At 46.0% G+C, this 12048-nt stretch overlaps 1 protein-coding gene across 1 annotated transcript; it reads left to right on the top strand.

Annotated features, from left to right (window-relative positions):
* Positions 1-547: 547 nt before the first annotated feature.
* On the top strand, positions 548-4764 carry RPL14 (ribosomal protein L14). The gene is made up of 6 exons (XM_071429460.1): positions 548-634; positions 1324-1425; positions 2014-2108; positions 3476-3575; positions 3931-3984; positions 4506-4764. The coding sequence occupies exons 1-6, from the start codon at positions 632-634 to the stop codon at positions 4686-4688; spliced, it is 537 nt and encodes a 178-aa protein (XP_071285561.1). The 5' UTR covers positions 548-631; the 3' UTR covers positions 4689-4764.
* Positions 4765-12048: the final 7284 nt, after the last annotated feature.

The following is a 12048-nucleotide window of genomic DNA, read 5'->3' as shown; positions in this document are numbered from 1 at the left end:
AACCTCTCCAACTGCACTCCCAAATTCCCAGCCAGTGTGGCAGTATGGAAAGCAGAACAGGCCTTGGCTCTGTGCAAGCCCTGCTCAGCAACAACAAACACATCTCCATATTACCAACCCTGTGTTCAGCACAACTCCAAAACACAGCTCCACACAGGGCCACTGTGAAGAAAGGTAATTCTACCAGCCGAAAGCGGCACGAAGTGTACAAGCCCTCACACCAAGAGCGTTCTGACTTCAGTCTCGGTGTGTCCCACGCTTGGCAGCGCAGGCTGCGCTCAGGCTGGGCAGCGGAGCGCCCAGAGAGGCACAGCTTAATTTAGTGCCTATGGAGGAGGGCGGGACGTGCAGGTGGTGAGAGAAGAACTGATTCTCCTGGAAAGCACCTCCTGCCGCCGTGCAATCCGACAGACGGACACAGGGACAGGAGACCGAGGACAAGAATGGGAACCCACGGGCGCCCTGACGCCACAGCGCATACGCGCGGAGGAGCCACGCCCACGCGGAGCGCGTGTCCCAGCGCGTGTCCCCGCCCCCGCCCCGCCCCCGCCCCGCGCACGCGCAGCGGCGCCGCCTCGGCGGCTTCCGGGCGCGTTGGGGCCGCCCCGCCCTCTCTGCTGCCGCCGCCATCATGGTACGTGCGGCCATGCCCCGCTCCGCCGGCCCCGCCGCTTCCCGCCGTGCTCCCGCTGCGCTCCCGCCGCTTCCAGCCCCTTCCCTCTGCCGCCTCAGCGCTCCCGCCTGCGCCTCCCTGCGCCGGCACCCGCGGTGGCGGCGGCGGGAAGCCCGCGCCCGCTTCGGCCGCGCTGGGCCGGGGCCGCGCTCCGCGTGTTGTGCGGGCTCGGGCAGGGCCGGGCTCGGAGCGCCGCGGGAGCGCGGCCGCTGTGCTCAAGCGTGGGGGTTTCGTGCGGTCCGAAAGCTTTGCAGGAGCTGAAGGGAACTTAGAGGAACGATGGGGTAGGAGTGTGTACAGGAGCATGCGGGGATGGCTTCAAACCGAAAGAGATTAGGTTTAGATTAGATAGTAGGAAATAATTCTTTACTGTGGGGTTGTTGAAGCACTGGAACAGGTTGTGCAGAGAAATCGTGGATGCCCCATCCCTAGAATTTTTAAAAACCTGGATGGAGCTCTGAGGAAGCTGGTGAAATGAAAAATGTCCCTGCCTACGGCAGGGGGTTGGGACTAGGTGATCTTTAAGGTCTCTGTCCAACCCAAACCATTCTGTGATTTTTTTGGGGAGTTCTTATAAAGGCTCTCAGAACCTTGAATTGAAGATGGCCTTGGGTGTGTTCTCACCTAACTGTCCATTCCTTCCCTCCCAGGTGTTCAAGCGCTTCGTGGAGATCGGCAGAGTTGCCTTCATCTCCTTCGGGCCCCATGCTGGCAAGCTGGTGGCCATCGTGGATGTTATTGACCAAAATAGGGTAAGTTGTGAGTGCTGCCTCTGTATTTCCTCCTTTCTGCCTTAACAGAGGCTTGTATGCTAAGGCTGTGTGTATTGACTTCGATATTGACTTAGAAATTCTGTTTTCAAATAAGCAATTGATAGAAGGGTAGGATTTAACAGCTGTTGTATTTGATACCTTTAGGAGCACACTTTTGCCCGCCAGCAAGTGATACATCCCCCTCTCTGCTGTGTTTCCTTGGTGTAGAAGTGGACAAGGGATGTCAGTTGGAATCTAAACTTATTAATTAAATGGCATTAATGTATGTGTAAAGTGACTGTTTGGGGCTGGGGACTTCCTGTGCACATCTTAGTTTTGTCTACTTTTTTTTTTTTTTAATTCAGTTTGTTTTTTTGTCAAAGGCAGGCCTTCAAATTTTCTTTTTCTGTAAAGCCTGGGTTGTACAGGCAAGATTTAACTATCTCCATTTCTGTCTGCTTAATATGTATTTCAGTTTGGGATGAGTGTTGTCAAGATACTGTTCATATTTTATTAGGAAGCAGCTGTCTAAATCAAATGCAGTGAGAAATCTGCTGCAACCCCCCCATATTTGTTTCCGTTTTTCAGGCACTGGTGGATGGCCCCTGCAGTGGTGTCAGGAGGCAGGCCATGCCCTTCAAGTGCATGCAGCTGACTGACTTTGTCCTGAAGTTCCCACACAGGTGAGCTGACATCTTTCTTGACCTGTCTGAAAAAGCCCCCATGCTGTCACTTGATGGCTGATCCTTGCTAAGTCTAGAAGGTTCAAACAGTAGTGGATTAACAGTAAAAATTTGGCACACTGTGATATCATAGTTGAATATATTTAGGTTTTCATTTCCAGTGTTGGCTGATAGCTGCCGTTGAGGAGCAGAGGAAGTCTCACAGGTAGTTCTGTGGTGGATGGTGTGGGGGAAAGCAGTGTAAATGCTGCTGCAGCTTTGCTTTTGCTACTGCTTCAGTCACCTTCAGGCATTAAATAGGCTCCCTGCCTACAGAACTACACTGGAATTGCAGGAGGCTGAACTCATTCTGTTCTTTTAGCTCAGTTAATGAATTTCTGTAATTTAGAATCAGAAAAGGGCAGTGCTTCTGATCCTGAAGCAGTGCTAGGAGCAGCTGCTCATTTGAACAGTGGGGTGGCTTGGGAGCAGATCCCAGAGGTCCATGGTCAGTGGCACGGGGTCTGGTTGGTGGCCTGTCACCTGTGGTGTCCCCCAAGGTTCAGTACTGGGCCCAGGATTGTTTAACTTACTCATCAGGGACTTGGATGAAGGGGCAGATGCCTCCTCAGCAAGTTCATTGGTGACACAAAGCTGGGAGGAGTGGCTGATATCCCAGAGTGCTGTGCTGCCATGCAGAAGGATCTCAGCAGGTTGGAGAGACAGGCAGAGAGGAAACTTTGGAAGTTCTACAAAGGCAGGTGCAGGGTCCTGCAGCTGGGGAACAGTAATCCTGAGCACCTGCAGAGGCTTCAGGCCAACTTGCTGGAAGGAGCTCTGCAGAGAAGGACCTGAGGGTTCTGGTGTACAACAAGCTGTCCCTGAGCCAGCAGTGTCCTTGTGGCCAAGAGGTGTCCTGGGGGTGTAAGGAGGAGTGCAGCCAGCAGGGTGAGGGAGGTGATCCTGCTCTGGTAAGGCCACACCTGGAGTGCTGTGGATCTCCTGGAGCTCAGGTGGCTGAGCACTGAGCAGGTTGCCCAGAGAGGTGGTGGTGTCTCCCTCACTGGAGATACTCAGGAACCCCTGGACACAATCCTGTACTGTGTGCTCTGGGAAGGCCCTGCTTGAGCAGGGAGGTTGGAGTTGGTGACCCCCCTGTGGTTCCTTCCAACCTGACCCATTCTGTGATTCTGTCAGTGCTAGCACAGCACTTATTCAACAGAATGTTAATTAGGCCACAGAGATGCATGTGGCATTGACTTGATATAAGATGTCTGAAGTAATGTAGTAGAGTCATCTTCCCTTGAATGAAATTTGGGAGGCCAGCATCAGGGAGGACCTTTTTTTTAATAAAGACTGAATATGATTTTGTGACTGTTCCCATGCAGCGCTCGTCAGAAGTGTGTGCGACTTGCCTGGGAGAAGGAAAATATAAATGAGAAATGGTCAGCGACAAGATGGGCAAAGAAGATTGAGGCCCGAGAAAAGGTAACAATGTTTCACTGCATGAGGAGTACATGTACTGCTTCTGCTTTGTAAAATTAGGGACAGTCTAAAGGCTCCATGTTTTCAATAGTAAGTTAGGATTAAAGGTAGACAAGGCATAGGTTTTTAACTGACCAGCTTAAACTTCCTGTATTTTAACAGTTAATGTGGTGTTGTTTCTGTAACAGCCTCTTTTCCTGCATCCTGGGATGGTGCAAAGGCCTTAAATTGTGAGCTAGTTCCAGAAGTGCAGCTAAACATCATTTGGAGATGATCAGTTACTTTAGGAATGCTTTGGAATGCTGAGTTGTACTACTTGCATATTATCAGAGTTTCATGACTGTTTGTTTTCACACAGAAAGCCAAAATGACTGACTTTGATCGCTACAAGGTGATGAAAGCAAAGAAAATGGTAAGTGTTTGAGTGCTGCTTCTTCATGGGGTTAGTGCTTGTAGCTTTCACTTGAGAGTCACATCCAGTGTTAGTAGCTTACTTTCACAGCTGGCTTGGGTTATGGGATGACACTGTGGGTGTGAATGCCTTGAATTTTCCATGCTTTTTAGTATGTCACCACTTTCTCTTCTGTAGTTGGTCAGACTTGAACTTGTATAATCCATGTGTCAGTCCTCCCAAGTTACAGCTGAGGATAGAATTGCCAGCTGATAAAATCAGATATTCTGGATGGGTAGCTGTTAGTATTTCACCCTCTAATGAAAATCATTACACTTGAAAATATTGAGATGCTTGAGCTACCAGCCAGAATGATAATGTCCACTTGGTAGATTAGAACAGGTTTAGGTGGAATTTGACATTTCAGGGTGATTATGAAAAGAGGCAGAATCTGAAAGCTTAGAATTTGAATTAAGGCACAGTATTTGAACTCTTGCTCTTCTCATGCTGATGAACTGTAAACATTTTCTTTTTTTTAACAGAGGAACAGAATCATCAAGCATGAAATGAAGAAGCTCCAGAGGATCGCTGCTAAAAAAGCCAAGAAGCCTGGGAAGCCAGGGAAGGCCGGGAAGGCACCAAAGGGCAAAAAGCCAGAGAAGGCACCCAAGGCTAAGAAGCCAGAGAAGGCACCAGCACCGAAGGCACAGAAGGCACAGAAATAAAATTAACTTCTCATTATGTGTAACTCTGTGTCCTTGTTCTAATTTTAAAATTACAAACATTTGATTTAAATTTAAATCATACGTTTGTTTTTATTTCTGACCAGGAGTGGTTGTCTGTCTCATCTTTTAATGTCCAATTTTTTAATGTTGGGTTCTAGTATTCCCCAGGAACATGCAGAAATGCTTTTGCCATGCTGTGCCCAGTACTCAGTACACAATGCCAGTTGAAATAATTGCATTTCCAGTTATTTAAAGTAGGTCAGATCCTGACATTTAAAAGCAGTCTGCTAATGGAATTGGTTGGGAATGTACAATGTTACTTGCAAAGTCTTGAGTGCAGAATATGTGAAAATAATCACACTAATGGTTCTGTATAAATTCAGGCATATGCTGAAAGGATGTATTCTGGTTAGAACTAATTTCCACTATTTAATCAAAACCAAGTAAAAGGGAGCATGACATAAAAATCAGTTCATCTGAAACACTGAACTGCTCAGTTTAGTCTTTGCATTGGAAAATGATGTTTACAAATCTCAGCATCAGCATCCATGTAATTTCCTGTGTTTCCTACTGTAGCTTCTTGGCAGGAGTTACATTTTCTTCACATTGGAGAAATCTTGTAAAGTCTGAGGTATCTGGTAATTTAAAAGCAAATTACTTTTTTCAGTCAAATAGAAATTGAAGGAGGAAGTATCTTTTTAAACAATGAAGGTTTTGAGACCTTATTGTCATATACACACTCAAATATATGTTGTCAAATACACTGATAAGCATATATTGCTAAAAATGTGTGCTTTTAACTATTTACATGGTTAGTGCTGCATTATTTCAGCCAGCATTAGGCATACCCAAACACTTAAAAGAATAGTGTTGTCTTGAGCTATTTATATACACTTGGAAATAGAGTTCAAGCACATGGTTGATAGGAAGGGATATAACTGCTGAGGGGAAAAAAATCAGAAATTATGCAAATTGGGACTAAAAGCCATGTTCAAATGTCTGGAGACCTTGATTTTAAATTGGATTTTGAAGTGATTAAATCCACCTACTCTGAAACTCTTAACTTGAAAGTAACTTCAAAGTTCTATCAACCTGGAGGTCCTTTAAGGTGAAAGATTTGTCCCTTGGGGTTCTTGATTTTTTTATGTACTACTGTTAAGCTTGGTTATATAAGACTGGGGAAAAAATGGTAAAAGTGCCTGTACAGAAAATAGATGTGCCTTCAATCATAAGGAGCTCAGAAATGCTTCTTGTGCAGCATTTATTCGTTTATAAAGGTACTGTCTTCCCCAGAACATCTTTGCCTATGACTGCAATTTATCCAGTGCTTTCATTCCTATCACTTGGCAGCTGCTGAGGCAGCTGCAATGTTTCCAGGATATAAGGTGTACAGTAATCCCTGGGAGCTGGGATTGTCCTGGAGAGCAACTTGGTAGTGGTATAAAACATGTAGAGGGTTGTGTCTGCCCTAGCACTGCACCACGAGAGTGGGGCATTGAAAGATTTAGGCACTGCTGGGGGGAGAGAGTGTTCTCTGCCTTAAAACTGGGCTATGTAACACCACAGCTAACAAGCAGTATTTCTGTCAAACGACTGATTTTTACAATTTGGCCAAAACGGTATGTCCTGGTTCAGGGCAAATTTTGGAGAGAAACCCCGGAGGGGCTCCTCTAGGAAAGCAGATTCAATTGTCCCCTCCCCTCAACCGGTTAGAGAGAAAATACCTCCTTGGAGAAAAGTGGAAAAAAACCTGTTTATTAAGCAATAAAACCTAAACAATATTAAACAATAAAACCTCTTGCTGCTCCAAAAGAGATGACAAACTCAGATGGTCCCCTTGGTGGGCTGCAGTTCAGCTCACCCAGTCTGTTATCAGTCTCTGGCAGTGGAAATGCCACAGCCCAGGCCCAGCCCGGTGGGCCACAGGTGAGAGCTGCCTGTGCTCCTCTGGGTGTTCAGTCCAAAGCAGGTTTAAACAGGTCCAAAGAAAAGGAAAAAAACCCACAGTCCAGGGAACTTCTTTGCCTCAGTTCACTAAACTATCTAAAACAAAGGAGATCTCTGTCCTGCTGTCTGTCCATCTGCAGACAACACAGTCCCGGAGGAGGAATGTGGAGGAGTGAGTGCAGTGTCTGAAAACAAACTTCTCTCCCCCCTTCACTCTCTGGAACAAGTCTTAAAGGTGCATAAAGAGCATAAACAGAACAAGATGACTGGGGATAAAAGCATCATGGTCAAGCCAGGACAGGGGAAAAGACCAATAGCAGAATATATCAGGTTTTGGTACCTGCGCTGTGCATTTCTCACTGTTCACTGTGTTCCATGTGAGCAGCATCTGGTGCTCCTTTCAGCAACTCATGGAACCTCTCTGAAATCTGTATTGTGGGCAAGCCACCCTCCTTTCAGTCCTCGGGCATTGTCCAGCCCTCAGGGCTGGTTCTTCCTTTTGGTAAAGCTAGGGGGGAGACGGAGAACTGCAGGAGTGCAGTTTATTTCTGAAGGTCACCACACGATGGCAACGTTAGCTCTTCGTAAGGCTGTTCTAAGGCCAGGCAATTGTGCTGCTTTCCCGTGCGAGGAATGGTGCCAAACAAAAAAGATGGCACAAACACTTGAGAGCGCTGGACGTGCTTAGCCAGTTCTTTATTTTGCCTTTATAGTTGACCAAGGTGTACTTTGCTGGACTATGGATATGCTTCTTATTTTGCTTGGTGGAGCTGAGCATAGAGAAATGGGGTCTGCTGTTTGAGCTTGAAGTGAAGCCCCTGTGTTTGTTTTCTTGTATCACTTCATGCAAGATGTGTAGTGGGCTTGCTGGGGGCAAAGCAGGGCATCTACCCCATCCCTGAGATCAGCAGGTAATTGCTGTATTTCCCAATCCAATACCAGTACTTGGCAAACACAGTTCTAATCTCTGTGCTGCAAAGTCTGGGGGGCGTGAGCAATTCCTGGAGTAGGATTGGACTCCTTGGCACGATCTGTAGTTAAAAGGTGTAAAATCTGTTATTACCATGAACCAGCCACAGTTCTGTGCCAACTGATTTGCTGGTGATGCATATTTCTTCTTCTTGAAAAATGCTGTATTTGCATTCTTTTGTTTCTTGACTAGCATGCCTATTACTGTGTTTGGCATCTGAATGTGTTTCAATTTTTTTTCATTGAGATGTAATAGACCTGAAAGAGAAATCTCTGCATTTACTGATTGACTTGTGACAAATCTGGTCTAATTTACAGCTCTATTTATTTTGTCTTGCTTCAATTATAGTGCCTCTTAAATGCTTCCAGCCCCATAAGGATTCTTTGCTTTTCTCCTGTGCACACTGCTAAAGTGTCTCTGAAAGCTCCACGTGCCTGCCTTTTATCAACATGAAGGGGTGCTAATTTCTATTCACAGCATTATTGGTATATGAGTAAATACAGCTTGCAAGGAAGTGGTAAGTGGAGCAAATTATAGGGATGACTGTGTGGTCTACTCATTTCAGGTCTTCAGCTTTTTGTTATTCTATTCTATAATTCTGGGGGGATGGAGGGGGGCTGGGTTGGTTTGTTTGGGGGTTTAATTTGGGAATTTTTAATGTTGTTTTGAGTTTGAAGTTGCCTGTTCTATTGTCACACTCAGGTACTTTTGAGTTTGTACTGGGATTTCCTCCACTGAAGCAGCAAGATCAGCTTTTACCAGTTTAAACACAAGACCCTTGGTTGTCCTGCAGTCCTTGTCCCTGCCTTACACAGGCCCTGTGGGTACTGGTGGTGTACCCACACCCTTTTCCCTGCACAAGCTTCATTCCTGGGGGCTGTGCAACTTTCAGTTCATGGTGCCATTAAGTGGGAATGTGGCCCAACCTTCACTTTGTGCAGCTGTCCCTGTATTATACTCTTGTTTTAGATAAACAAAGAGTTGGTCATCTTTTCCTCATCTCCCTTTCAGAGATGATAAAACTGAGTGGGCTCCAGGCAAGTCTTTCTGGAAAACTCTCCACCTCCCCCATAAGCTTTCAGACCACTATATGCATCCAAATTAGGGAAGCCTTCCACCTGCTGTCAGCTTTTTGTGCTGGTCACCAACATAAAAATTATGTCATTGTCATCAGCAAAGAGCCACTTCCTCCTTCCTAAACTCCTATAACAAGAACTTGGACCTTCTTGACCAAATGCTTGTTATAGGAGAAATACTTTATAACATTTCCCGGTGATCCTTGGTTGGAGGGTATTTTTCAGGGTTATGAATTCTATAACTGCTCCTCACACATAGTGAGGAGAGGCCCTGACCTGCTCATCATGGCCCTCAGCAGAGCTGAGCTCTTCCCTCACATTCACTTTGGGCTGCTGGTGGAGTGCAGGTGGTGTTTCAGAGCCCTGATAAAGTTTCATGTGACAGGATCTTATCAGGAAGCTCTGCTCTAATGAAAATGAGAGATACTTCAAAAAAGTAGTGGTGTGCATATTTAAATAGCATGAAAGAATATTATCTTTGAGATCTGCTGGAGCTTTACCTAAGGATACACAGTGGGAGAGCACAACATCTGAATATTTTTCACAATAACTCACCAGCCAAGACTTCTTATTGCCATTGTTTGAGCCTTCTGTTTACAAAGGAAGGGGCTACTGCTAGCTGTGTTATTGTCACAGTCAGGTGCTATGTAAAAATATTCTAAAGAAGAGATGGAAAATAGGCTTGAGGGCTTTTTCCTTCTTCCCTCTCTTCCTCCCTGGAATCCCTGAATAACTTTACAGGGAGGGGTTTCTTCCTTGTTTATCCTTTATTTCTTGTCTCATTCCTTGCTTGTCTCATTCACATTGCACATGTGAGTCTTAGCTAATCCTAGAATTCTCTGTGGATAATGCAAAAAAAATCAGAGTTCACGGCATAATGAAATAAATGAAGTCTGACTAGCTGAAAGTGGCATCATTTTTGCTCCGCTTGCTTGAAGCATTTTTCAAGGTCCAGGGAGAGGCTGACAAGCTGCTGCTGTTGGTGATGCATGCAGATCCTCATCCCAGATATGAACAGGCTTCCTCAACTCCTAGACACCTGATTGTGACCTTGGAAGGAAGGATGTTCATACTGGATATGCCAGGTCTCTGCTGGCAGTACAGCAGGTCTAGAGTGGGAGGGAAAGTTGCACTTAAATGTCAGTGCAGGCAATTGTGACACAGGACAGTTATTCCAACAGGAGACTCGAAAGCATCAACACAATCCATGGTGCAAAATAATTTCCAGCATCCTACAGAATATTTGGGACGGTGGGCAGAAGAAAGTCCCAGTGCCATGCCACAGGATGAGAGGGCTCAGGGTCACAGGCACTGCCAACAACCCTGGGTGGTCACTGCTCAGACAGGAAATTCAGTGTCTTCATGTCATTGGAAGGAGAACATGCCCAACAAGCTAGACCCTGACAATCTGACCTTTCTTTCTGGCCACTCTATTCAAAACTTCTGAGAAATTTGGCTCCAGGGCTATTGCTTTGTATCATTAGCAGGTGATACAAAGCCATCCCTGGGGGCATGGACAGGATGAATTCTCCATGCCATTCAGTTTTCTTCTCTCTTCTCCTATGCTGCTCTACTGGGAGTGACAAAGGTTCACAGCCCACTCCTGTCTGAAGGTTCCCAGAACCTAATCCTCTGATTATTAGAAACCTTCTAATTGTCAACCTAAATTTATTCATGACCAATTTATAACCAGGAGGCTCCACTTCTTGCTTCCATAACTGCAGGGCTGTCAGGAAAGATTCATGAGCCCATATGTTGGCCAGACCCTGTTTTCAGCAGCCACAATTCGAAGCTCTCAGATTAAATTCTGCCTGATTGCTCCATGTGTTAATGCATCCACTTTCCCCCATCCTGGCATCACAGAGGACTTTCCCTGGTGCAAAGGTATGTACACAGCCAGGAGAGTGTCTTTGTGGTCCCAACTCAGGCATATGCCAATAACTCCTTCCAGGAAAAGAAAGAGATTGCTTCTGTCTTGCTTTCTCTCTTTTTCCTTTTTTCTTTTTCTTTTTCTTTTTTTCTTTTTCTTTTTTTTTTTTTTTTTTTGGGAGGGGGGTGTGGTGTGGAAATGTTCCATGCATCAGTCTGTGTTCATTTCCCCCATGTTTCTATGTGATCCTGCAGGTTAGAGCTGGGGGTTTGCTGAGATGCTCTTAGGAAAATGAAGTCAGATGCGAAGCCTGATGTCCCCTGGGCTCCTGATGCTGGCACACAGCAAACCCAGGAGGGCAGGCTCTGCCCCCAGGATCTGGCCTGTTCACATGCAGAAATAGGAAGGGACCTCTGGCAAGGTCTTGGAGAGCCACAGTCACACTCAGTGGGGAGGCAGGGCATGCAGCACCAGGAGCCACTAACGTGAATCTCAGGCAGCAATGCTCTGTGCTCCCACCTGGCATTGTCTGTGCTCCCTTTCAGGCTTCCTGGAAGCTGCAGGGAGCTCTGGATGGTGCAGGAGAACCTGTGTTCACCCTGGCCCTGTCTGTGAGGTGTAAGAGCAGGCAGGGACGAGCTGAGCTGGTCCCTGCAGAGCCCCCCCACACCTCCTTTTCTCTCCCCAGGTGCCTCCACAGTAGGATGAGCTGGGACAACTCCTGCTCAGGAGGGCAAGGGAATCAGCCATGAAGATCTCTGGACTCCCCATACTAACTCTTAGCCCCTCTAAACCCAAGTAATTTGTGCACTAACTTTGCAACTCTTCAGGAATTTTCTTCTGTAATGATACAGAGTTTCCAGTGACTTTTCCTGGCCACCTTCCATAAGCCACTGATGCCTTAAGTTTTAGCTTTCATATTATCCAGATTCTGTACTGCATTAGTAAATAACTCTGAACTTCATATAAAGTGTTAGCAAGTTCTCCTCACAGTTTAGATAGACAAAACAATCCTTTTCCAGCCTGAGAACCAAGGACACCGTTGCAGCTTCAGGCCCAAAAATATAAACAAGGGCGAATTGAGGAGAGCAAACTGGGAGGATGTGACTTCATAACCTGAAGCTGTAATTGGACAATTAACCCAAATATGTAAATCGATGAAAGTTCATAGAAGTGTAAAAACTCATTGTCTATTGTCCATCTTGAGTGTAGCCTCAGCCAGGCTCTTGTACTGTCCAAGGTGCATCCTTTGAAAGCCTTTTTAATAAATGCCAATTTTATTCCTTTAATACTGTCTAGTCTCTGTTCTGGGTAGCGTCTCAAGGCATCAGCACAAGTGGATGGCTAGGCAAAACCTTTGTTAAGAAGAAGTGAGGAGCTGTGGGTGTAACAATTGCCAGCAAACGTCAGTCAAATGGCATCTGTGCTGGCAGAGCACATCTGGGCATCTCCAAAGCAATGGACACAGCACCAAATGCCCTTTTTATTTTGCAAATA

Source organism: Agelaius tricolor, unplaced genomic scaffold (genome assembly GCF_023055355.1).
Source record: "Agelaius tricolor isolate 1412-34295 unplaced genomic scaffold, bAgeTri1.0.p SCAF_6, whole genome shotgun sequence".
In the NCBI taxonomy this organism is placed as follows: Eukaryota; Metazoa; Chordata; class Aves; order Passeriformes; family Icteridae; genus Agelaius; species Agelaius tricolor.
The sequence above is the reverse complement of the archived record's forward strand: the minus strand, read 5'-3'. Positions and strand labels throughout refer to the sequence as shown.